The following is a 25950-nucleotide window of genomic DNA, read 5'->3' as shown; positions in this document are numbered from 1 at the left end:
TATGAATATGAATATGATTAGTAGTAAGGGTGTTGCAATATACCCATATTGACAGTTATGGTGATATTTTAAGAAAGAGACTCTGGTATTGTGTTCATCATACGTATATGCATTAGTGGACTCAAAACTCTCAGGTGCAGCACCACAAACAGCTGGTGCCCGTTTTAGTTTTAACATGAAAAGAATCATTAAGAGTTATTGTTCTTTTCTTACGCTTTTGATTTTAATTAGACTCTCTCCACCTTCCTACACTTAAAGATAAAGATGAACTTGAGTGAACGTCTTTTTTTTTTTAGATAATGCGATTATATTTTTAATGTTAGTCAATCTGTCCTCTTTCTCACTGATTGCAACTATGTGCAGGTCATGACATGAAAGTAAAAAACAATGCTGAGGGGTCATTGTGGCTCCTCTGGTGCATTTTTGGAGGCTGCATTTCAGATGCTGCCAAATTATCTCCGACATTGCCGCTCCTCATGAGCAGACATTGCACAGATGACTCTCTGTGTGAAAATGAATTAGCACGAATTGTTCCACAAAGCAAAGGAATTGTCCACACGGCACGGAGGAAAATGGTGCATATCACATGACGCGGTAACAAACATGAAATGCAGGGAGAAGCGGCGCCTACAGTGAGGCACCGTTTGCAGACGAGCCGGCCTGCTCTCCCGCTGACCCCATAAAATGAGCAGCTCTCAACAAATGGATGATGTAAATCTCCCTTTCGATTATGGCTTGCAGCAGGATTTAGGCACACTGGCTCAATTAAGACGAGCAAGAGCTGATTGTGTTGGAGAGGAGAGACATACTGCAGACAAAGCAGCTAAAAAAACTAAATTGTTGAGAACACGTCCTATTTTTAAAGAGGTCATAAACATATTCTGGCCCCCGTCAAGTTTGTTTGTTTGCTCATTTCTCAACATCATAGATCTTCTTTTTTTTTTTTTCTGTGATCATCTGCCTTCCTGAAAAGCACGAAAATAGAACAGAGGAGAATTACACCTTTATCATCTTAAGAGGTGTTTTTGTAACTGCAAATCACATCTATATTTAGAGAGCGAGGTGTGTGCCAGAGGCTTTAATGCACAAGTTCAAAAACACATATCTCCTTGTTCTATTGCAGTATTTTCACGACTATGTGTCTTTTTTTTTTAAATGTTTGAACTTTTATTTTTAGGTGCAGATTTGTTTTAAATTGCTGTCAGACTTCATGCCAGTACGACTCTGCGGGGGGGATATTTTGCTTGTTCAGCCATTCTGAATTAGACGATTGCAGAGACTTCAGAGGACACGAGACTCAAACTGAGGACACATTCCTTCATGTAATATAGATGTGTTTTTTTATTAGAAATAAGTCACATTCATTTTGTGCTGTGAAAACTGTACATTTACAGGAGGTAAAACAGAACATAATAAACAAAGTCGAGACAAGAAAATACAAATGGGTGTTCAGTACATGTAACTCGAGGTATGAATCGGGCTGAGGGCGGGACAGAGGAATTGGAAGGGACAAGGGGAATTGGCTGGTAGTACATACTGAGTTACTGACAAGGTTATCAAAAACACACAGTTACAGAAGACATGAGGTTCATTCACCCACCGCTACACAGCGGAGAGTAAAAACAAATATCCTGAAGCACAGTTTTTAGATATTCATAGGCTATCATTCATTCTATATCATGTTTGCTTTATAGAAGTACAATAATCTACCTGTCACAGAGAGCTCCAAATATGGAGTCATGTGCTAACAGATCTCTAGTGAATAAATTCCTTGAATTACTAATACAGATTTGTCATACAATATATTCTCATAAAGCATCTATATGAGGAAGATGGTATAAAAGTTTTGAAACATTGGTAAGAAAAAATTCTGCCTAAATCATATTATCAGTCTTGCTTGAGCATCAAGCGCCCATCATATTGCACTATTTCACACTGATGGCTGAAAACACAAATGTGTTGAAGTCTCGAGGACCTGACGCTGAACTGGAAGCCGCCAGGAGCCTCTGCTCGCTCCAAGAGTCCTGCAAGGCTGAGAAACAAAAGGGCGATGATGAAAGGTCTCGCTGACCCCTCGGATCCTCATGTACGACATGGAAGAGCCTGCATCTTGTGCCAGCTGAGAGAGAGAGGGGTGGAAAAAAACAAAACATTCCTCCACCTCCTCACTAACCACCCAGCGTTTTTTTTTTTTTCCCAGAGTGCACTGCTCTTTCCTGTGTGAGAGTCTGTGTTCGTCCCGGTGCTGGTGTTTTGGTATCGAAGCAGAATGCTGGAGAAACCAGGAAACAATGTAGCTAACCTGCACCTCCATCACCACTCAGTGTGTTTGTCCCGATGCAGTCCGTATGGGCTCACAACACATTACTGATGCATTGAATCATTTTTCTGGAGCCTACTGTTCTAATTCACAGTTTTAAAGCAATAAAACTTGTGCCTGACACTCGTTAGAGGGACGAAAAAAATCAAAATATCGGCTATTAACTCAATAATGACGATAACACTGACAATAATCATTGTAATAATAATAATAATAATCATAATCATAACCATGGTGATAACAAGAGTAAGAAGCACTGTCAGCGTGATTAAGCCCAAGTTCTCAGCACAGAGTCTCATTTTAGGCTTTTTGAAGCAGTTCCAAGTGAGAGGCAGCGCAAAACAAACACCGAAAAAAAATAAAATAACCCACGGCACGAAAACAAATTGTGTGCACCCATCTGTCAAAGTGTTGGACTCCAAGCATGAAACTGGTCCCTTCTGCTCTCTCGCCTTGTCCTAGTTTGGAAGGTAACTTTGGCTGAAAGAGGAGCAGCCAAGAGTCCCGGTTGTGCCTCCCAAGAAGCAGGGAGGACGCACCGCATTATATTATTTTATTCTTTCTCCAAAGTTAAGTGAAGGAAAAAAAGAAGCACAGATATGTCGACCACATCTTCCGAACCCAGGCTCGAGGGGGTTCAGGAAACTCCCAGTGAAGCGTTAATGGAACCACAGCCAGTCCTGGGCCATGGAACCCACCGCTTGCTGCACTAACACCCTTGACCTTCAGAGCACTCTGACACGAGATGCTTTAAAAGTCCACACAGAGAAGCTACATTAAAACATCCCATCACCACCACCTCTACATCTCCTTCTCTCCCTTCCTTCTTGCTCTGGCTGAGGGTTTGAAGACATCGATTCTGGGACCAACTTTCTCACTTTCTTGGTTTCCCCTACTCTATCCATACAGGATACCGTTCCCAAACCAAAAAAGGCTAACAAGGTGAAATCAGGTGGCTTCGCGAGCCCCCCTCCTTCCCCTCAGACCTCTGTCTGCAGGTCGATGATGTCCTGTCCCACCAGAGGGATGGTGGTGCCGGCCTTCTCCCACTCCACAGAGTGCAGCTCCAGGGGTGAGGCAGCTAGGGGCTCCAGGTCTTTACGGACCCACGCGGGGGGTGACTGTGGGATCCCCCGCACTCCCTCCCATGGCCTCTCCATGGTACCCTGCTGTTTGTCCTGTTGAGGTTAGAAAGAAGAGCCACTTTAGAACTGGTGTCACTCATCAGCCCTGAGCCATTCCTGATTTTAATCAAAATGAAATGGGTTTCATTACATCAGAGGTGATTTTCTAATAATGAAAGTCATATTGTCATTTGGGGACATTATTCCTCCGTGAGGCGTGAAGTGTTCTATCTGATGGTGTGTCTCATCTATAGGCAGTAAAATTTGAGACTGTGAGGTTGTATATAAACACTCACACTGTGGTTCGTTTTGTCACTTCCTCCTGAAGACACACTCCATCTCACAGACTGTAAGAAGGAAGGAAGAGAATACATCCTTAATTCAAATGACCTCAACCATAGTTCAATACACAATCACTGGTTGTTTTAAAGGGTCATTTTGACATCTGTTAACATCAGAACCGCCTCTGGTCTGCGTACAGGTTTAAACCTTTATCTGTTTTGTTCCGCATTTCCTGAACATTAATGTCAATGGAAATGGATGATGAGCGTAATATCATTATGCGTTACCTTGCTGTCGGAGGCAGGCGACTCTCTGTCTTTCTCAGCATGATGGAGCTTCCTGTTGAGGTCCTGGAACATGTTCTGGTGGCGTTTCTTTGTGTGCATGATTTTCTAGAGAGGAAAAAACAATATTTTCTTTCAAAACGTATGCTTAGAATATTACATTTGATATCCACTGCATTGAATTTATATCGTTTTCAGAAGCATCCAAACAATATTCACCTCAAAGTCCAACTCAGCATAGCGGGATTTCTGTCTCTGCAAAGACAAAGACAGATGAAGGTTTAGTTTCAGATATGGATTAATTTGCACAAGAATGCACAACCATTCCGCAAGGGGAAACGCTACTTGCACTTCTTCTCTTACCTCCAAGGAGCTCATAGACAGTGTAGATATGGTCTCACTCTTGGACATCATGGAGTTCATGGATTCGAAGGTGTTCTCCAGGCTGCTGTGGGTGATGTGAGACTCACTCGACATGTTGTGGATGTTCTGGATGGGCGAGTCCCTCTCCGAATACGACACGCTGACCTGGTCTGGGGGGATCGACTTCATTCCGAAGGCGGCCTGGGGCTCGGCGAAGGGCCCGCTGAGGTGCATCAGCCTGGCCTGGGGGAGCTGCTCCACGCTGATGTTGTATTTCGTCATGTCATCTTTGGGCTTGGTCCTCAGGGTGGAGGTGGTGTTGGGCATGAGGACATAACCGCTGCCGTCGGACATGCTTCCCTCGGCGTGAGCACGGGCGAGATCGACATCTAGCTGCTGGAAGAGCTCCCCTTCGCAGACGTACACGGGTTTCCCGCAGGATGGGTCGACTCCTCCGGCCAGGCGGCTCTTCTCTCTCTTCAGGGTGAGGGTGTGGCTGGAGTACTCGGGGACTGCCTGCATGTGGCTCTTGCTGGGGTTGGATGGCAGGGTGTGGAAGCCGGAGCCCATGGGAAGAGGAAGCTGAGGGGGAGGCATCTTCTCTTCGGAGGAGCTCTTCATTCCTTTAAAGAAAATGGCAGGAGAGGGTTAAAAAAACAATACAAAACCGCATCTGAAAATTTTGCTCAATGAATATCTTTTTATGCACGACCGTATGTTTTAAGTGCGAGGCTAGTGGAAACTGAAATGCAAATGGAAAAATGGTTAAGACGAGGAGGGAAAAAAAGTTGATGTGAAAGGGGCTCACCTTGTCTGCTTGAATCTCCATCCTTTTCGTTATCAGACTGCTGATAAGAGAATAAAAATGTTCTATCAGTGCTTAATATATGCACATATTCATTTAGGGCTAAAATGCAAGAGGCACTCAAGACATTAAAAAAGGCAATAAGCCAAGAAATTTACCATATGCTGGGAGTGGCCATTGTGGTGGGAACTGCCAGAGTCTCCGTTGCCGTCGTCCTTGCGGTCGACCACTCTGCACTTTACAGCTTCCTGGACCTAATTGGTCGAGGGGGAAAAGATTCAGGCGAATGCATTTAAACCACCGCTGATGTAACATGTAAAAACTAAGAAAACAAGCCGCCCCACGATTCCCATTTCCCCTGAATTTCTTTGCCGTACCTCTCTACGCAGGATGCAGTGCACCATGACGATGATGAAACCCTCCAGAGAGTCGAAGACGGCGAAAAGGATCTGGAAGAGGGCGGAGCGGCGGTCGGTGATGGCCAGAACGGCGGACATCCAGGTGAGGGCCAGGAGGGGCAGAACAACGCAAGAGCTCCACAGCGACGCTCTGCAGGTGGGGAATAAAATGAAGATGAGACTCAACATGCTCACACAGGCAGCAGTTGGAAGTCTGATTCTCTGCTCCCGTTGTTTGATTGTGCGACTTGATATCAAAGCACATCATCAATACACCTGTAACGGCACTGATGAGAGCGATAAGTGCAACACTCTGGTGTGCGGAGAAGATCAATAAGACCTACCCGGCTCTCTCCTTCAGCTTCACATCGGTGATGCCATCCTTGGACACCAGCTTGTTGAAGACCAGAATACCAATGACCATGTTCACCTGTTTGGAAAGGGGGAAAAAAAGTGGTTAATGCCTTTGCAAACAGACTACGTATTAGGATGGATTGGGACGTCAAAGTCAGAATACGTACCAAAACAACAGCGGCAGCAGGGCCGACAAAGGAGTAGAGGAGTCCGCCCTCAAGAGACAGCCAGCAGCTAGAAAAGAGAAGGAGGAAGAATGTTAATGTCTGAGCTAAAATTAAGAGCTTTTCCAGAATAAAAGCACAGAAAAGAAAAGTGTCAGGGCTGAGCCTAAACTTACTAGGTGACAGTGCCATATCCCTTAGCTTTTGTGAAACCCACAGCCACGGCCACAACCAGTGCGGGAAGGCCTGAAAGATAGGAAACGTGCAAAATTTAGTAAAAGCTTTGGAGAAACAGAGGTGAAAAAAAGGAGAGGCGGGCATCAAGAGAGATGCTCTTACCCCAGCCCAGGCATAAGAAGCGCTTGCGGATGATGCGGTTGCGCAGACGACCAGTGACAGCCATGTAGGACTGCCAAGCTTCTGTCAGCACCCAGCAGAAAGAGGAGAGGAAGAAGAAGTGCAGGAGAGCGGCTACCAGAGTGCACACAACCTGTGGGAGCCCAGAAAGGAAGGGGAAAGATGAGAAATCTGTGTCAGTGGCACCGCTGCTTCCACAATCCCCAAAGCAGTGAGCTTTCGGAGAGGTTTGAGAGAGAGGCAGGGATTGGCTGGGGGAGTGCTTTACCTTGTTGCGAGCCTGAGTCTGTCCGACCAGAATGAGGGCATTGGAGCATATGATGGAGAGGCAGAAGTTGATGAGGATAACGGAGCGCTCGGAGCGGATGTACCTGGAGATTTTTGAGAAGAGAGGCCATTGAGTTAAAGGGGATGAGCAGGAAGAGGAGAGAGAAACCGGAGCATACAGTGTTGCTGGTAGGGTTACTCACTTCCACACGGAGACGTAGATGATGATGAGGAGCAGCAGGGTGAGAGAGGAGACCCCACAGCCAACGATGAGAGTCACGGATGGGAGCAGTGTCTTGTCCATGTCCTGCAGAGGGGAGACAAGACCAAACATGCCTGATTACAAACACACCCACACACACATTGATTCAGAGGGGAAACCAGCACAAACACACACATGCACGCACTAGCGAAGCTGCTGGGCGTGCGCTATCTGGAATAGCAGACAGCTCCCTGTAGGCGAACAGTTGAATGGCACAATCAGGCCACGGCTGAGGCAAGGTGACCCCAAGGTGAACATGTCAGAAAGATGGAGCGGCAAACTAAACAAATGGTCAGGGTCACTGCGTTTCTCCATTGAGCTTCGGAGTCAGCAAATGAGGCGAGGAGGATACTGCACATATATCTCTCTCTCAACTAAGCGAGGAGGAGGGGTGGTGGTGGTGGTGGGGGTGTTCAATTCCCAGGGGCAGTTCAGGGGGGTTTGAGCTGCTACAGCAACCTTCTAATCACCGACAGCCACCCTCTCCTTTTCTGTGTTTTAGCATCTTCTTGCTGTTTTTGTGCCAACCAGCAGCTCCCCGCAGGAGCGAACAGGTGGACCATTATCACCTGTGCATTAATCTGCCACCACCTGCCCTTCTGATCTCTGACAGCAGCTTAGCGCCTGCCGCTGCCGGCGGCGGTGACCGTCCCATGTTTCAAACAGCCCTGGCACTGAACCTCTGGTGGAGGGAACAGACGAAGGATCGTCTGCCCCGCTGCTCGTTCACCCGGAGTGCCGACGGGTCACTGCCGCACACACAAATCTCGGCTCCTCGAAGCTTCACAGAGCCCCCGCCGGCTGGCTAACACACCGTCTGTAATCTGTGTCTGTCTCACACCTACTCCGAGGTTTCGAGTTAATCTAACACCTCTGATCAGGTTGTCATCACCACAAAGCATGTGAGCTGGAGAGGATGGAGGAGCTCTCATTGACAAATGGTGTGATTATATTTTTGATAATGTGTTGAGGGAGAAAAAAGGCGAGAAAGAAAGGGCTAAGTGGCTCCCAAAGGTGAGTGAGAAAATGTGCTGAAATATAATAAATCTGCAGGTATCAAATTAGCTCCCATAGAGGAGGAAGGAATGGACACCACTTTGGCCTTCATTTGATTTACGATGGCCATAAATTCTTACATTGCAAGCGTATGTGAAGCTTCTAAAACCTTTGTTGATAGTCCCTCTGAATTTAAAGTACAATCCTGAAGCCTTGAAGGATTGTTCCTCTCCTTCTGAAAATGTGCTACACATAGGTTTTTTGTTTTTTTATGATATCAAAGCACAGCTGTTGAAGTCCAGCTTACGGCAGCCAAAGACTAATTTAGTGAGGCAAATCTGTTTCCAGATCTATCCAGCTACATTTACAGTGCCCCAAAACAGATGGCAGATAGCAGAGCGGTGAGCCGTCTTTTTGCTTCAGTCTTTTTACCGAGTCTGGGGGAAAAAAAAAAAATAACAAGGGCGATACAGTATGTTCTGTTCCCTCTCTTCCCAATCGCTATATCTGGGTTGATGCTTGCACCATGGGCCCTCTGAGTGAAATCCAGACAGCCGGTTTGACCTAAATACGAGGCATGTCTTCTGCCTGCCCTTGACCGAACGCATGTTCTCACTTTGAAAGGTAAATGTGCAGAAAAAGAATGTTTAACTAAAGCAGTTTTTATGCTTTTTTTTTTTAAAATTAATTTCCCCAGTGGTCAAGGGCATCTGCTGTCCTGACTATGTGCCCTGCTCCCGCTGGACCATCATGCCTCCAACACACATGATGCTGCGGGCCTCCTGAAAAAATCAGACCACATCGAATGAGAGCTAACACACTGCAGCATCTGGCTGTTTTCCCACATCTCCTTCTCTCCTCTCTCTCTCTCTCTGCCTCTCACTGGTGTTCCTCACACAGCTCTCGCAGGAAGACATTATTGAAAATGTCCACGGCAAACATCAAAGGATGGATGAAGATGGTGAGGCGAGGGGGGGGGCGAGAGAGACCATCAATGCATGACCAGACGTCTGTCTCTCATTGGTCCGCCTCTCTGGCATTTACAGACTCTCGCTGCTGTGGCCGAGGAAAAAGAGGAGGAGGAGGAGGAGGTGGAGGATGAGGGTGGATGTAATCGAGAATTCAGAGATATTGGCAGACGGAATGATTGCCGCAGCTGCTTTTTTTCTTTTTTTTCTCTTTACTGTCAGAGGGGGTGTGTGCGGGCTACAACAAATATGGGAGGCGCTGCTGCTCAGACAAATCAAATCTATGATGTAAACAACAGGTTGAGGGGCGAAAAATAAGACAGAACATACACTGCAGTCCAGTTTCATGAGCTGTTCTGCAACTAAATGAACGAGGACAATCAACAAATGCACCTTTAAAAACACACCAAGAGCAGACATCTGTTGATTGTTCTTTGTGTGCAGCAGCAGCAGCAGCAGCAGCAGAGATGGACAAGCCATTTCCTCTGTCTTGGGTGGGTGGGGGGCTCTTCACAGGAGAGAGGAGGAGGAAGAGGAGGAGGAAGGGGGGGCTGCTGTGCTGTGCCGTGTGTGTTTTTTTTTCTCTTCAGCATCCCAGTTATCAAAAAATCACACAGGCCGAGTTTGCGCTGCAGAAGCCGTTGCCACGGCAACAGGAGAGCGAGCAGCTTCCGAGGCAACACGGTCCACAGAGGGGAAATTATACATTGTCTTTGCGCATTAAAATACAGCGATGCACAATGTCAGATTTGGATAAGCCACGCAGCCAAGAGCGTTGACTTTACCCAAATGCATGCGCGATGATAAAACCAAAAACGCAAAAGCCTGGTTTCACAATCATCATTAAAAAAAAAAGTCATTTAGAGTCATAAATTATGATGAATATAACGCGGGATCAATATCTTTTAATTGCATAAGCGATTTCCCATTCACTGCCATAATATTTATTCAGTCAATTATGCAGCTGGTTGCGCGTTGACAAGCTCGACGCGCCAATACGCATCGATAATGCTTTCACTCTAAAAAAAAAAAAAAAAAAAAAAAAAAAAAAACCTCGATGTAATTCCTGCACATCAACATGTTGCTCGCTTATTTCCTCCTCAATTAAGACGAATAAGAGGAAAAAAAAAAAAAAACATATCTAAGCTGTAATGCTCCGATCACCTGCACGGAGACAAAGAGCTGCTGGCGGGCAGCGCTACAGCAAAAAAAAAAAAAAAAAAAAAACACCGCTAGAAAACAACAAGTAACCATCCGTTCACACTGCACCGCATTCACCTCACGCACCAAACGTTTAACATGAATGCACGACTATAAAAAGAAAGGACAAACATGAGGAGACACTGCGAGGAGACAGAAGACTTACCGTGTCGGAGTTGACGTGCGCTAAAATGGCGAAGGTGGAGAGGCTGTCACACACGCATTTGGTTCTGAATGAATGAACGGGGACCGCTCTGCAGCTCCGAGCAGACCAAGACCCGAGCAGAGAGGAACTGCACAAGGAAGGAGAGGGAATGGGTTAGGAGAGGAGAGATCAGACCAATCTCTCCCGTGAATGTCTCTTAATGACATTTTTTCCCCTCGTGAAAAAAAAAAAAAAAAAAAAAATCTTTAGGAGTTCAGCTCATGATAAGCCAATCAGGAGTGCGTTTGAAGAGAGAAATGCGCATTGTTTTTTTTGTGTTTTTTGTGTTTTTTTTTTTTTTTTTCCATTTTTACATAACATTTGAATACTCAAATATTAGTCTGGGATCCAGTGTGAGTTAATAAATATTATTTTATTCAACCTAATGTGCACATTGGGAAAGATGGCTTTTAAATTGAAGTGATTAATGATGATATGCCTTTATGAATGTCATTATTAGCATAATCTGTATCATATCTTTTCCTCAGCAGACGTGAGATTATTGGCAGCACTTGCCAAATGTGCACAAAGGAGACAAAGGACAATGTGTTCCCTCTTCTGACAAAAGAAAGAGTGGAGTGTGAAAACAATCCCAATGATTCCTCCAAACACTTTGACTGATTATCTGTCTGTATGGATGCAACCTAAAACAAACTAGTGAAGTGTACGTTCAAAATCTTTTCATCCTTGTGCCAAGCCTGATCCCACAAAAAAAAATAAATCAAAAAATGGATAAATTACATTACGGGGAGTAAAATCAATAACGAGTGCTTCATTGAGGCTATCTTTCAAATGAGACGCACTGATCCACTGACTCTACAAGATGTTTGTGAGTGAGCAGCATCAGCAGCAGAAGTCAGAGAGCACAGAGGAGGAGGCTGAGGCGACGAGCAGCAGCCTCGGGCTCTGTGTGACTGACTGGTGGATACAGAGGAGCATCATAGCCAGCAGGTCCAGCCTGCTACACACACAGTGTCACGGGCAAAGTCAACATTGGCTTCATGCAGATGGGTTGAATGTGATGCGAAGTACGACAGATAAAGCATGTGTGGCCCCTCAAATTTTTGCTGCAGAGTGTTCATATCTTTATCCTAATGGATCACTTCCTGTGATCAGACATATGCAGCTGTCTGTCTGACCCCAAACATCAGCCAGAGCATCCTCATCTGCCATTTCCACTGTCTGTGTCCTCCCATTAATCACATCCGCTGTCAGAAATGAATCTAATTTGACTCGAGGCACATCGGCCTCCCTTTCGAAAGCACAACAGTTAATTACATTCTCTCCCTGGATTCACTTTGCGCTTTTGCTTACGCATCCGCTCCGGCTGTTGCGGCGTATGGATGCTGGTGTGTTTTCACTGCTTTTCTGTTCCTCCACAAGTGTACAAATCTATCTAAATGCAAATGGTCCACCTGTGTATTCTTCAGGAGGGCAGAGTGGGCCCCGGGGCTGATTGATCCAAGCCAGGCCACCAGGGGCCGCTTTCATAAGTCACTCAAATGCATCTAAGCATCTTTAAAAAAATACTCCCATGCGCCTTAGCCATTAACCTCGGCGAACATGACCGAGAGGGAGAGTTGTCATTGTCTCCAGACATACACTGAATTCACCCACTGATGTATTTAATGAGGTTTGAAGCGCTGCCCGTGTGTCCCTCCCCTCCTCAGGACGTACTTCACTGAAGTGAAGTGCTCGACTGTTAGATCGAAGTGAAGTGTCACTCAGCTCGAACCAGTGAGGATCACTGAGGTTATCATTTCCTAATTCTCAGTGCAGTTACTATGTCTGACAGCTGAATGAGGACTGCTGCTGCAGGCTAGGAGACATTATTGCTCTGTCGCTGGTGAGTGTAGGTCTGGAAGGGGTTTGAGTGTTCAGTGGACCAAGCCAGGAGATAAACACCAACAAGATCAGCTGACGAATGAAGGATGGAGAGTAGATGCCAGTGATGGTTAGACGCACACCGAAGGAGAAAAACAACTGTGGTCAACACTTACGTTTCACTCTCATCCCACGAGAGGCATGTCTCATTGAGGGTGTCCTGCAAGAGAGAGGCAGATGGATCAGTGACTGTGAGGAATCTCTACAGAAAAAAGGGAAACGTGTAGGCCGGGGATAAACGTGTGAGAGGCAACAGCTTGCTCTCAAGGCACCTGCCCACATTTCTCTCCAACCTCCTCCGTAAAACACACACGAGACTAAAAACGGCTTCTTATCAGCTGCAGAGACTAATTACTGATCTCTCATTATCGTCAACTGGCCGCTCGGTGTTACTGTGATCTTTGCCGGGTTTCAACCGACAGAAGTTGAAGTAAAAGTCACAGTGAAACTGCAAATGTTACCAAAATGTCAGGCTCCGTGTACCGTGGTGAGCAAACACCTGGAGGGGGGGGATGATATTTTTTTTCGCAAGGCTCCATTAGCTTGGGTAACTGCCAGGGACTTACGTTGTGGAGGTGGGGGAACTCGATCTCAACGGGGGTCGAGAGGAAATTTGGGGTGGGCTTGACGATCACGGTCACCACCTTGGAGTTGATGAGGGTGGTGTTACTGCGGGGAAAGAGAAAATTACACAGTCAATAAAAACATGTCAGAGAAAATGAGAGTCAAGAAGTGGTGGAACTTTCAACGAGGGGCGCCATCTTGTGGCGGAATTATAAATTACACAGAAGGCCCGGCAGAGAAATTGTATTACCTATGGAAGGACAGAATAGATGCAAGGTTTTTGTAGAGGACGATTCCAGTCACAATGGCATCGTTTCCGTCTGGAAAGAACAAAACGCCTCATTAGACTCACATTCACAAGACAGCACATTGTTCGGTCTGGAACATGATGTTTATTTGCTCTTACCAGCCTGCTCAATGGACAGAGCGTCCCGGGACACTGAGATCTTCTCCTCAGAGTTCCTGACCCAGTCCAGCATGCCCCTCCAGCCCTTCACAGGGGAAAGTGAAGTTGGAGCTTGTAGTCGTTGGGCGCTTGTGGATGCTCAGCACTGAGAGGGGGAGAGAGAGTTTTTTTTGGTCAACTTCTACACGGACGCCAAGGACATTTTGGTGTTGTGTGTGTGTGTTAGCCAGACTTGTCATAACCACTATGTCCTGTGAGAATGTCACTCTAGCTGAGCCAAAGCGGTCACACAAGTCACAGTGAGAGTGATTCAGCGTGTGAAAATTACAGTTATTCTTACAGTCAGTGATGAATCGATCATACATGGTGTGTGCCAAATACACTTGGAGGCTGCACGTGTGCTATGGTAAAGCAGGACAGTCTGTCAAAGTGATGCATTCTGCTGCATCTTATATGGACTAAGATTGAGATTGATGCACTCTCTGTGTCGGAGAAAGGACAAATCATCCCAACTAGACGTGAGCAGAGAGCAGCTGGCAGGGGGAAATTAGGGCTCACCTAAATTCTCGGTGACTTCGTAAATGTCCTGGAAGCCGCTCATTTTCATACCGAGCATGCTCACAAAGTCCTCGACAAGGCGGAGGAACACCTTAATGTTAGCACCCATCTGGATTGAAGACAAAAGAAGAAGGGGAGAAAGGAAGGAAAGGTCAGACGGAGGGAAAGTGACAGAACAAGGACATGCAATCAGTGCAACACAATGAGTAGAATTGAGCACTTAGGGGAGGCTGCTTTCACATGCCCATATCTAGATTTCCTATTCACATGTCCGTCCAGCTTGTGCTCATTCTTTCAGAGCGCTCACCAGAGGAGAGGAAAAAAATTACACTTCTTGCTGCTATGCAACCTCAGAACTTCCTTGAGGCCATAAATGGGCAGGCTGTTGATTCATACTCTTGAGTTTTTTTTTTTTTTCTCCTCGTCCTCCCGCTCGGTGGAAGGGAGGGCAGCCTGACTACTTGCGTGTCTCTGACGCAGAACTGCAGTGATGTGGGCGCAAGGTGTGTGCTTGTATGCGATGTGCTGTCTGTGTCCTCTTACAACTGCTATTGGTATGTAGGATGGCATGGAGGCTCACAGATTGCAAAGTGGGCGTAGAGTGATTCTCTTCTCTCTCCCTCGCTGTCACCTTGACGTGTTTGCTTTCTCTTGTCGCAGTGGCCTTGGTAATTGACAATCGAGCTTTCAAATATGTTGTTCGGTCTCTGCTAGTGGAGGGGCTTTTCTGTTTGGCTAACTTTTCTACACTTGCCAGAACTAATTTAAAAAAGTGCATCAACAAGTGGTCAAACTTGCCCTTACACTTGTAAACAAATTTAATAAAATGAGGTTGAGCGAGATGAATAATTGATGTCTAGACATGCAATTTAAGGATTTTGAGTCAATTTAGCCCTCGGTGACACATTCTTATATCGCCGGTGTGACTAAAAGGCCACTTGGGAGTGCTAATAAGTGCATTTTTCACACTAAACTCTCATACACACCCTGGCAGCTCTCCCTGAACCTGTCCTGCACACACTCATCCCATCACAAGAGCGTAAGCATAAAGGACTTACTTTCTTCTCACACACACACACACACACACACACACACACACACACATACACCCTCTTATCACGTACCAGCTGTGCCTCTTCCCATTTGTCACGATGTTCCTCCTTTAGTAAGTTGCTGATGGTCTGGACGTAGTTCTGCAGATCATTAAATGAAGGCAGAGGTGTGAGAAGATACAAAATCCAAAAATCCATTTTTGGTCAGAGAGTGCTTTTATTTTTGAATATTTACTTGTGTTTTCTTACCTCTGTGTCAGCGTTGCTCAGTTTCTGGTTGCTGGTTCCCTTGTACAGCTCAGTGGTGTTCTTCAGGATTTCCATGACGGCCAAGAGATCGCCGCTGTACTTGGCCCCTTCATCCGAGGAGAATCTCAGCCGTGAAATCACCTCGGCGACCCCGTCCACGCTCTGCCCCATCTGCGCTTTGGAAACGTAGTCCCTCGACTACAGAAGAAGAGTCGAGAGGTTAATCTCAATCTTTGACATTCGCCGGTTTGACTCCGCCGCAGGGAAATTAGCAATATGAGGACACAACAGATGATGGTTTTAATTAAGGGTTCAGGGCTCACCAGCTTCTGAATGTTCTCATAGTTCTCTGAGACACACTTGATGTGAGTGGGGCTCTCCCAGGATGCGAGGCCTACGGCGTCCAGGGTGCACCGGCGCAGAATCAGACCTGTTAATGAGAGACGGTGGAGACCGGTCGTTAGCATGATAAGGTTTAATGTCGAAGGAAAACGAAGCATGCCTCTGTCCTCGCTGTCACTGTACCTGAGGCATCGGCGGGGCAGGCGATGGCAGCCATGTCTCCAGCGGGGGTTTTCTTCCACACAACATCTCCAGTGTTCTCCTCAGGGCAGATCTCATGGGGCTCTGTGAAGTTGGAGTAGAATTATAAGTACCCTCCCTCCTTATTAAATTGAATTGTTGTGTTGCAACCTCGAAACATTTAAGAGTCACTAACCAGGGCATCTCTTCTCATTGCAGCGCTTCTGCTCTCCCTTATCACCGGGGCATGGTTCTCCACCAAAGAAAGGCCCTTCACACACTCTCTGCCTCTGCTGGATGCCTCCACCGCAAGTCTTGCTGCAGCTGCCCCAAGAGCTCCATGCATGCCAACGTCCATCAACTTAAGACACAGAAAATTGCACACCATGAACTCTGGACTTGATTAAGTTAGTTAATATGATATAGTTTCATGGGCATACGGTTTCTTGTTTACCGGGACAATCTTTCAGGAAGCAGTTGACTGTCTCTTGCCAGCCGCCGTGGCACTCAGAGCCGCCGTAGGATGGACCGTTGCACTCCCGTGTTCTCTGCATGGTACCGTTGGAGCAAGAGGCAGAGCATGCGCTCCAGGCAGACCACTCATTCCAGGAACCGTCCACTGGAGGGAGGCAGAGGAGCAGATATCAGGAGAGAGTTACAAGGAGTGCAGGCACAAGACATCCTCAAGAAACAGGGCACAGTCACACAAAATACTTGGTCATCTTTCCTTCAAGCATGACTGTTTGTGCCTCTCGTGTTTACTTGACCCTGTACTTTTTTGCACACCATTTTGTACCACAAAAGGTGAATTATGTGGTCTGAGAGACTCATCTGTTTTGTCCAAGTGGGAAGCAATGCTGTTTCTAAAAACCCGTAAAAGGGCATTTTTAATGATAGAGACATAAATGAGGAGGACAAATTGTTGGTCTCAAAATGATTAAAAACTTAAAAAAGAAACAAAATCTATAATTACTGCAATTAAATGTCGCCTTGTAAGATTGTTTAATAGAACAGCGAAGAAGCGCTAAAAAAGTCAGACTGGCCAAAATAAGAAAAACCCATCATGTTAAGTGGGCTGTTAAGATGATTCAATTTTGTATGCCTTTTAATCTCAAATGAAATGTGTAATCATCTCTCGATAATGACTACGCCTAACAGCTTCTGTTTCAGACACCGACAGCAAATTCAGCGGAGGCTCGTCGAGACATCTGCTGATGGCAACGCGCAATTGCAACAAGGGAACACGAGAAAATAGCTGCGATTGAATGGTGAACACCAAACCTGGTGCAGGAAAACAGAGAACACATACTAACTGTACAAGCTGTATCTGTGACTTCAAACTGAGCGAAAACCTTCCTGCACATGAGTAGGTGGCAGAGTAGGGAAGAACTTCTAATATACTGAGTGACCATGAGTACAGTCTGACTCACCGGCAGTTATTATACAGCCAATGACTAATCCCTACACAGGCTTTTATTCTGTGGATGCGTCAGATGTAATGACAACCTGCCGCTGCAGTTGCTGTTTGCGATGGTGCTGATGGCGATACATGGTTTTATTAACTTCTCATGTATAAATCAGTTAATTGGAGGGGAAAGTATGGGAAGTAAAAGGGCACACAAGTGCTTGGATCTTTGTTTCTCACCTGGGCAGACAGCGATGTTGCAGAACTTGGTTTGTCTTGTGGGGCCACGGCAAGGCTCTCCTCCGTTCTTGGGCAGCTTGCAGGTGCGGGTACGGTCACGATAACCCCGACCGCAAGTGGATGAGCACAGGCTCCAGGGGGTCCACTCATCCCAAGCTCCATCCACTACACATGGGCAACACAGAGGGAGAAACTGAACAATTAGTACACAGACTCTCCACTAGGTGGGACAGTCCTCAACACAACCCCTCAGGCACAGCTGAATTAGTGCTTTAAGGGAGATTTACTTGATATTGAACTGCAACCACTTTTCCACAAGTCTCAGGGAGGAGTGAAAGCTACAAAATGCCTCTAACTTCTGCTCTTTATCTACTTTCCCTTTTGTGGCTGCTGTGGTACAAAGGGAAATCATTAGGAGATAATAGCTGTTGCCTCCTGTCTGCACTTCAAAAAGCCTCCGCTCCCACACATTTTCTAGATCACACTCTCTTTTTCTTAGCCGCCACCTGTCACGCTCACATCAGAGAGGGGAAGCCAGGCACTCACCAGGGCAGACCACGGTGTTGTTGCAGGGCCGGTTCTCACGCAGGGGGCCGGTGCACTGGGTGGTGAAGGAGGAGGTGGCGCAGACGCGGGTACGGCTCTGCCAGCCCTCTCCACAGGTGATTGAACAGGAGCTCCAGGAGGACCACTCATCGGATTTAGCATCTACTGTGCAGAAACACGAGACAGATGGTCAGCACACCAGGAACTTAACTTAAACTTCTGTGATTGGATGCAAATATTTTCCGACCTTCCTATCTGACCTGTTTGGGTTGCAACAGCTCCTAGGTTAGTATTATCAGCGTTGTCTCTCTTCAAACCGACGATGGCTCGCAGACCCTGGCTCCTGTTGCGCTCTTTGCCTGAGAAGATTTGAAAATTGCACGATTATTGCATTGAATTGGAGCCACCTGCAGCTGAGTGCTCCCAGCTAAATTACTAAATGACAAGTTGGCTTACCAATGCAGGCCTGAGGGTTGCAGGCGCGCCCCTCTTCGACTGTTCCCTCGCAAATGCCATCCTCAGGCTGGCAGCCTCGGCTACGCACCTGGACTCCGCCACCGCACTCCTGGCTGCATACTGACCAGCGGCCCCATCCAGCCCAGCCTTCTGCAGGAGGAGATGAGTAGAGGAGAGGTTTAGAGCAAGGTTGAAAACTGATGTTGAAAGCTAGAAGTTTGAGCACTCTAGTTGAAACTAAATACAAAAGAAGTGTACAAAAGCGTCAATGCAGGCTCATGCTTTAGAGCTACAGTTCTCCCTGCGCACACATCATATATAAGAACCGGATGTGAGTAATGTTTGTTTTATGTGCAAAGAATGAGCAAGGACGAGTCTTTGTGAGCAGAACCGAGCACTCATGCTGATGGATGAGCCATTCTAAATGGCGATGGTTTACTTTACTTTACCACTTGGTGTGAAAGCCGTGTGTTTGAGGCCGACAGGCGTGTTGCCATGACGACCACAAGCACAGTGCTTCGATTTCCGCTGCCAGCTGACTGCGAGGTCTTTGTGCTCATTTTCTACCCCCCTCCCAGACAAACATAACAAACATGCCCTCTATCTCCCTTCCCAAATCCCAGACCCGTTGCCAAGCATTAAGCCGAACATGCCTGCTTGAGACCAAAGGGAGAGCCGGTGATATATATGTGTGTGTGTGTGTGTGTGTGTGGTTCTGGCAGCACCGGCAAATTTCTTTAACTCCTTTGATTGACTTTTCATTACTTTGTGGCAGCGGAGTGCACATCCTCTGCCTGCTCTACAGACATGGATCATTACCCTCAGCAGCTCCTAAGACACAAACACTCAGTGATTGCACGGCTGAAGAGCTGCAGGTGTCCTACAGAACCTGACCCCCTTCAGTCTAGTCTGGTCGATATTGCAAAACAACACAACAAACATGGTGAACATCGTGTTTTCAGGCAGGACAATTACGCAACTTGAGATAACAGTTTTTCTGACTTTCTGTCACATTACAAACTTACTGATGATCTCAGCATCGCGTCCGTTGTCTCTGGGCACAGGAAGGCATTTCTCGACGTAGACACCGCCTCTGTAGCAGCTTCCTGGCTTCCTCTTTGGGGCCTCCCAGCACTGGCAGGGTGTGTTCATGATGCCACAGGGATAATCATGGGTGCTACTGGACAGGCACTTCTCAAGCCACTGGCACAGCATCTGGCAGGCGGGCATACTCGGGTTCCTCTTCCCCACGACCAAGAACTCAGCCTTGAACTCACTGACATCCTGCTCCTCCATGATCTCCAGGCCATTTCTCGGCGCCACCTTGCGGATCTGCAGGAACTGCTTGCTGGACTCCAGGTAGGTGACAGTGGTTGATGCGTCACACAGTCGGACCACCTCGTCGAAGCTCTCCATGCCCAGATAGGTGCGGGAGGTCTCGATGAAGGAGTCGAACTGGAAGGTCCTGATCTGGCGGGGCACGCAGGAGTCGGTTGGCTTGGTGATCTTCATGTAGACGGTGTAGCGGCGAGGATCGGGGTTCTGCAGGGTCCAGGAGCACGGTGTGGAGGGCAGGGTGGTCGTAGAGGTGAACACTCCAAAGAAGCGACTCTGTTCCAGGGTGGCACAGGTGGCGGAGGCCGGGCCGGAGGGAGTACAGGAGGTCAAACCGAAGAAGAGCAGCACGAGGGCCACACAGGGGCCGGTGAGAGCTGACCACGCCATTGGGCCGGCTTGGATAGAGGATGGTCTTGTTCTTGTTTCTGTGATTGCTGGTTTGACCAGGCTGTTTCTTTGACTTCTTTGTTGCAAGTTGCTGCACTTCTGGTCAGAACTTCTCGATGACACCTCTCTGAAGAATTGTTAGATTTGCAGGTTTTAGTGCATCAGACACTTTATCATGTCTGTATCAGCGAGGGAGCTGCGCAGAAACAGGGAATGAACAAGAGGAAAGAATCTGTCAGTATGCTTCAAAATCTAAATAATCAGAACAAATCATCAGTTATGAGTATGCAGGATAAGAGCTTTCCCCCTGATGAAATGCTTTTTTTTCACAATATTCATGAGATGCATTTTAATGGGACCCATTGTCGAACTGATATTTATGCATCAGGCATTCGCGCCCGATCAGTATCATAGTGTTTTGGGGCAGATTCACTGATCTAAAATGCCTAGTTCTTCAGGACATAATTGCTCTCGCACTGCAATTACAGTCCTTCACAGCAGGCTGGTATCTCCAAGCGCTTGCTCTTTCCTCCCACACACTGAACTGAACCGCGAATCATGTGCGTCAGTCTGACGTCCGTAGAACCATTGCCACTGGCAACCACAGACGCTTATTAGATCCGTTTTTTGTGAAAAGCACTCCTCCTTTTGAGCGGTAAACTGGAAAAATGGTGTGTCCATGGATAAGTGTGATTGCATACCGTACTGTGGCAAAAAATGCCTCAGCGATCTTTCCTCCATTACATGCCAGAGCATGAAATTAACTATTAACTATGCAGCTAGAGTAAAGAAATGACACTCTTGCATATTAATGCAAATGCACGCATGGTTAAGAAGATGCATCGTTAATTATGTTCTTTATGCTACTCTGCAGAGGAGCTACATGCATTCAAATGAAGTAACGTCTACTTCAGTTGCTTGCAAGATAAGTAACTTCATGCAGACTTTACTTGCAGAGACTCTGCTCTTTGCCACTGAAACATTAACCCTGCCTGGAGAGAGGGCGCAGAGTCGATATCAAGGTCTCTGCACACAACTGGACCGGCTGACATAATTGGAGCCGGTCCTTGCAGCACAGATGACAGGAGGAAACACTGTTGCTCAGCAACATCCTTCACACACATTGAGGGTTTTTCTCCTGCCTTCTCATGTTTTCCCACTCACGTCCCTTGTCACTGGCTTTTGTTGGTAGAAAAGATGAGGGAGATCGTCCACTTCTACCGTGAATGCGTACTTTTATTCTGTCGGAAGGGAGCATGTTTGGCAGCAAATGTCTGTACGTTCTATATGTAACCGGGGCTAATCACAAAGAAAGGGCAGTGCAGAGAACAATGCAGCAAAAATTATACCCATAGCGACACTCACTTTGAGAAGCACCTGCACTTTTCAGGCGGGGAACTCATAATTACATTCCTCACATCTCTTTTCATATCTCTGCCTCCCTCCAGCCCTGCCTCTCTCTGTGAGCAACACGGCAAAGAACGCCCCCCCCCCCCCCTCCCGCCTCTCGCCAACCGGAAGCTCCATGAATGGGCATCTGATGAGGCACACAGCGAAAAGAAAGAGGTCCAGCTGTCGTAGGAGAACTCTTTCTCCACTCACCCCCTCCCTCCCTCCTTCCCTCCCTCCTTCCCTCCCTCCTTCCCTCCATCCCTCCCTCCCTCCCTGACCTTTCTGTTCCTCTCTCTCGCTGTCGTCAACAACATTTTTTGCAAAACAGCAGGGCTTATTCCTTTTTTTGCAAGATCTGGGCGAAAAACAGTAAAGAGTTGCAAAACACCACCAGGCACACGTTCTCTGTCTCCCTTCATGCTGGAGTGCACAGCTCTGTAACAGCCTGTCTCATCACAGACTCAGGTGTATGAGCAGGAGAAACAAGACTCGATTAAAGCAATGAGAAACCTGCAGAAGTTTGATCAGACGTGGATGTTTAAGTGACCTGCAGGACTGCCTAAAGAAGAATGCTTTGACTAGATCTATGAAGGCAAACTCTTTCAGACAGACTGAAACTGTGACAATCCAGCTTTTGCGAATCAAGATACGACCCTTTCCCCCCTTTCCCCCCACATGTTTGCTGTATGTGTGCGTATCTATGTGTGAACGCAACATATAAAGAAAGACAGCCGGTTGAGCACAGCTTCCTGACCTCATTCCCGACAAGCTGCCGTCTTGTTTAGAAGCAAACTAACCAAAAGCCATTACAGCTCATCCTTCATCCTTCAGATTGCTCGCACCTTATTTCTTTTGCCGTGCCCGGTGCGGCTGCTTGTGCACACGTGTGCAAGAAAAGGATAAGTGGACCGGCTGGCTTGCTTTGTTGGAAAAGCCATGTGACAGCAGAAAAACAGAGGGCAGCAAAACTGAACAAATGTCTGCAGAGTGCTGACAGCAAGCGCCTGCATCATGGGACTGAGTTTTGAGAGTGTCTGTGTGTGTGTGTGTGTGTGTTTGGTTGGATTCAGGATTGCATTACGAAGCTGTTTCTTAGATGAATTGGTGAGTTATGTGATGCTCAAAGAAAAAGGTGAAACAGTCAGTCGAATCCCTGCAGCTGTTGCAAAAGCATCCTGTCTGACAGCTGATGCAGACGATGTTAAACTTTACGGATCTGCAATACAATAAGTTCTTCTTGAGGCGATAGGAGCCCACCAGAAAAAAAAAAAAAAAAAAAAAGATCTGTGGAGCAACCTGTTGCCACGATCTAACTTTCTGCTGCCACTCAGAGTACAACAGCGCTACACTGGAGGCAGATCTGCGAGGAAACAGATGCGTAACGGGAGAGAATTTCTAACAGAGGCTGAAAAACATGCAAACTTTGAGTGGAGAAGGAGAGCAGGTTGAGAGAGAGAGTTAAAGAGAGTTTCAGCACCACGGACAGAGACAGTTCGCACAGAAACAAACAGCAGGAGTCAAACACACGAGAAAAACCCGGCATCCACTCCTCACACCTCCAATCTATCAAAGTACAAACAACTCTTTTACGCACCTCGAAGTGGTTTCCTCGCAGCTCTTCCCGGTTTGTCGGAGCTTCTTCTTCGTCTTCTTCTTCAGAGCCTCTAGACTCTGACTTCAGACGTCGTCCGGCCAAAAACTTTCGCAGTGTGTGATGCCGCCGAAAGGATGCGCCAGGTCCAAAGCCCGACACCCGGTTCTCAACGGGTCGTTCCCCAAAATTTCAGTGCAGTCCACTCGCGCAAGCAAAGAAACAAAAATATTGCGACTCTTACCAAACTCCAAAGAGTTTACTACCAACTTAGTTTAGATGCTATGTCCAGAGAAAACTGGCGTATAGCGGAGGTTGCGAATCAGGGTTTAGTTGTGGTGGAGCTCCAGCAGAGACAGTCCGTGGAAGCAAAACAAGTCAAAAAATCACGCAGCTCTGTCTGTTCTCTCTCTCGGCTCCAGGATTCAAATGTTGGTACTTCTACTCCCGGCTTCGGAGTCTTCTTGCTTGTCGGTCTTTGCACTGCAAGTGGGTTTCCAGTCTCAGTGTAGCTTGTGGCCTGCTCTTGGATGTATATATCCAACCCCGCCCCCCCCCCCCTCCTGCTCCAAGTTGGAGTCAGTGCGTGGATGGCGTACTGAAGTGAATGAGACAGCAGAGCAAGACGGGGAGGGGGAGCGTGCGGGGGAGAGAGAGAGAGAGAGAGGACGCGCGCGCGTGTGCGCGAAGTGTGAGAGTGTGACTGTGTCAGCGCACACGGAGGAGGGAGGAGGGAGGAGGACTCTGAAGAGAGAGGGGAGGGATCCGAGCAGGGGGAGACAGAGACAAACGATTATGCTCAGCAAACTACGCAGATATGAACGCAGAGCCAAAGGTACCGGAAGGAGGATCAGCGGAATCGACAATGGAAAATCAGAGAGAGATAGATGAACAGCCTTGGGGTTGATGTTTATACCGCCGGGGTTCACCGCACGGACACGTTTTTTTTTTTTTTTTGTTTGTTTGTTTTTTGTTTCACCATCACACATTACATTCATCATGAACTCATGCGCGACGCTTTTATGTCCAATGTAATGCGCTTGAACAAAAAAAAAAAAAAAGAAAAAAAGAAAAGACGCACAGGGTCAAACCTGTACACCTCACTGAAGGGGGGTGATTATTACCGGGGGGTTCATTATAAAAGGTCACCAAACTTTAATAAAGAGGTCACGTGTGGTGTTTTTTGTGCAGAATGGCATCACTGTTCCGGTGGAAGCCAATTACAAAAGTGAAGGTGAGGCGCAGACTGTGCAGCAGTGCTGCAGGAGAGGAAACACTCCCTCCCCTCCCTCTGTGTCTGTCTGCCTCCCTCTTCCTCTCACAAATCACACACTCGCACACACACACACACACACACACATACTTGCACACAGGAACAGGCGTCACCCCCCGCCCCACCCACCCCGCTTCCTCCTCCCTCCTCTCTCCTCACTCCGCTCTCCATGGCTGTGGGCGGCTCTGGGTAGTTCTCGAAAAAGTGTGAAAGGGATAACCTGCCGTGGGCGTCTGCCTGTTGCTGTAATGCTGCTGCTGCTGCTGCTGCCATCGGATCGACTCCCTCCTGCAGCCGAGCATGAGAAGAGAGAGGAGAGAGTACAGAGGGGGGAATTAAACAAAAGAGCTGCCCAGACAACATGAGTCAGGAGGTGTGCAGCAGAGGAACTGGTGATCATTGTCTTTCCTCAGTTGTGTCCCCTCAAGACAACAGAGTGAGGAGTCATGCTGGGCCCTGTGTGTGGTGCCATGGGATTTCTCTAGGAAATGGCTGTGCACTTCACAGAGCAACATTAAAAAGTAATTTCCTCCACCTCTGATTCGTTTGCCAGGCAAATTTAAAACAATGTATTGTCGCTGACTCGGAGCATGAGTTTGTGCAAGAGGCAAGTGAAACAATGACCTTAATAGCAAAGGGGTCAACATGACCGGGAAGATGGAGATTTTCTCGGTCAAGGCGGTCTGGATAAACATGTTTTATTTTAGGATCAAATTTGAGGCCACCACAATCGCTGCCACAAATATGTCCTGACTCCTGAAGTCGACTCTATGTAGATATCACACGTGATTTGTTCCAAGAAAAAGCCCTTTAAGTCTTGTCTTTTTTTTTTGGGGGGGGGGGTAATTGCTTGTAAGACATCAACTGAAGACTTTGGTAGTTGAATTAAAGGATACATTCACACAAAAATGAAAAATCAGTCATTATCTACCCACCTCAGTGCAGATGGTAAATGGGATGAAGCTTCTCATTGAAACAGAGTGTCAGCATCACACGTGGACAACGGAAGCGGATGGGGACTACATCATGATTGAGTTTTCATTTTTGGGTGAACTTATCCTTTAACTTAAGCTCTTTTAAAAGAATTCATGATTTATTTAAGTAAATATATTGTGAGACTATGCTTTTATTTGACATGATTGGTATTTTGACTGTATACATGAATTTTTTTCTCTGTTTTATATGATTTTATATTGAAAGTCTACAGGTTACGGACACTTGGTTGGACATTAAAACCAATTATAAAATAAGAAAAATGCATTTAAAGCGCTTCCCTTTTACTTAATAACATACTGCTGCAGAATAAATGTGTCCTCCATCCTCCCAGCGTGGATATATGAGTGTGCAGAGAGCAAGCCCTCAAACCCCTCCAGTGGCCCACACTTAATAACATTTTGACAGTTATGAGAGCGGCTGCAGCCATATCAGAGTTGTTGATACACAACACACGGGCACATGACGCTGACGTCACAAGAACAAAGGAGAGCATCAGTATGACTTCACTCTCACACTCACAGAGTAATGTGTCACTACAAACACCACTTCCTGTGCATCACACATGTCACGCATACGTGGAGCCACCTGTCACAACACGGTCCTACACGTCTGTAGTAACCTTTGTAGGTTAATTACATACTTTTAATAGCCTCACTGTTAGTTGAGTGGAAGCTTTGTGCATCTTCCAGGCTCTGTCAGTGAGCAGATTTGAGCGGGAGAACCTTTAATTTTTCACATTTCC

The 25950-nt window shown here is 46.9% G+C and overlaps 1 protein-coding gene across 1 annotated transcript; it reads right to left on the bottom strand.

Moving 5' to 3' along the window:
- Positions 1-1317: 1317 nt before the first annotated feature.
- On the bottom strand, positions 1318-23497 carry LOC115579040 (adhesion G protein-coupled receptor B1-like). The gene is given in 33 exon segments (XM_030412495.1): positions 1318-3498; positions 3741-3791; positions 4014-4118; positions 4230-4265; positions 4374-4996; positions 5182-5221; positions 5337-5432; positions 5556-5727; positions 5921-6006; positions 6098-6164; positions 6271-6340; positions 6434-6584; positions 6720-6822; positions 6922-7025; positions 10311-10437; positions 12350-12393; positions 12800-12902; positions 13048-13117; positions 13204-13297; positions 13299-13348; positions 13762-13870; positions 14886-14954; positions 15063-15260; positions 15386-15492; positions 15588-15689; positions 15781-15945; positions 16039-16203; positions 17230-17394; positions 17776-17940; positions 18036-18134; positions 18232-18381; positions 19257-20152; positions 22943-23497. Coding segments are annotated over 32 exon segments (4584 nt in total). The 5' UTR covers positions 19957-20152; positions 22943-23497; the 3' UTR covers positions 1318-3300.
- Positions 23498-25950: the final 2453 nt, after the last annotated feature.

Source organism: Sparus aurata, chromosome 3 (assembly GCF_900880675.1).
Source record: "Sparus aurata chromosome 3, fSpaAur1.1, whole genome shotgun sequence".
Taxonomy (NCBI): Eukaryota; Metazoa; Chordata; class Actinopteri; order Spariformes; family Sparidae; genus Sparus; species Sparus aurata.
The sequence above is the reverse complement of the archived record's forward strand: the minus strand, read 5'-3'. Positions and strand labels throughout refer to the sequence as shown.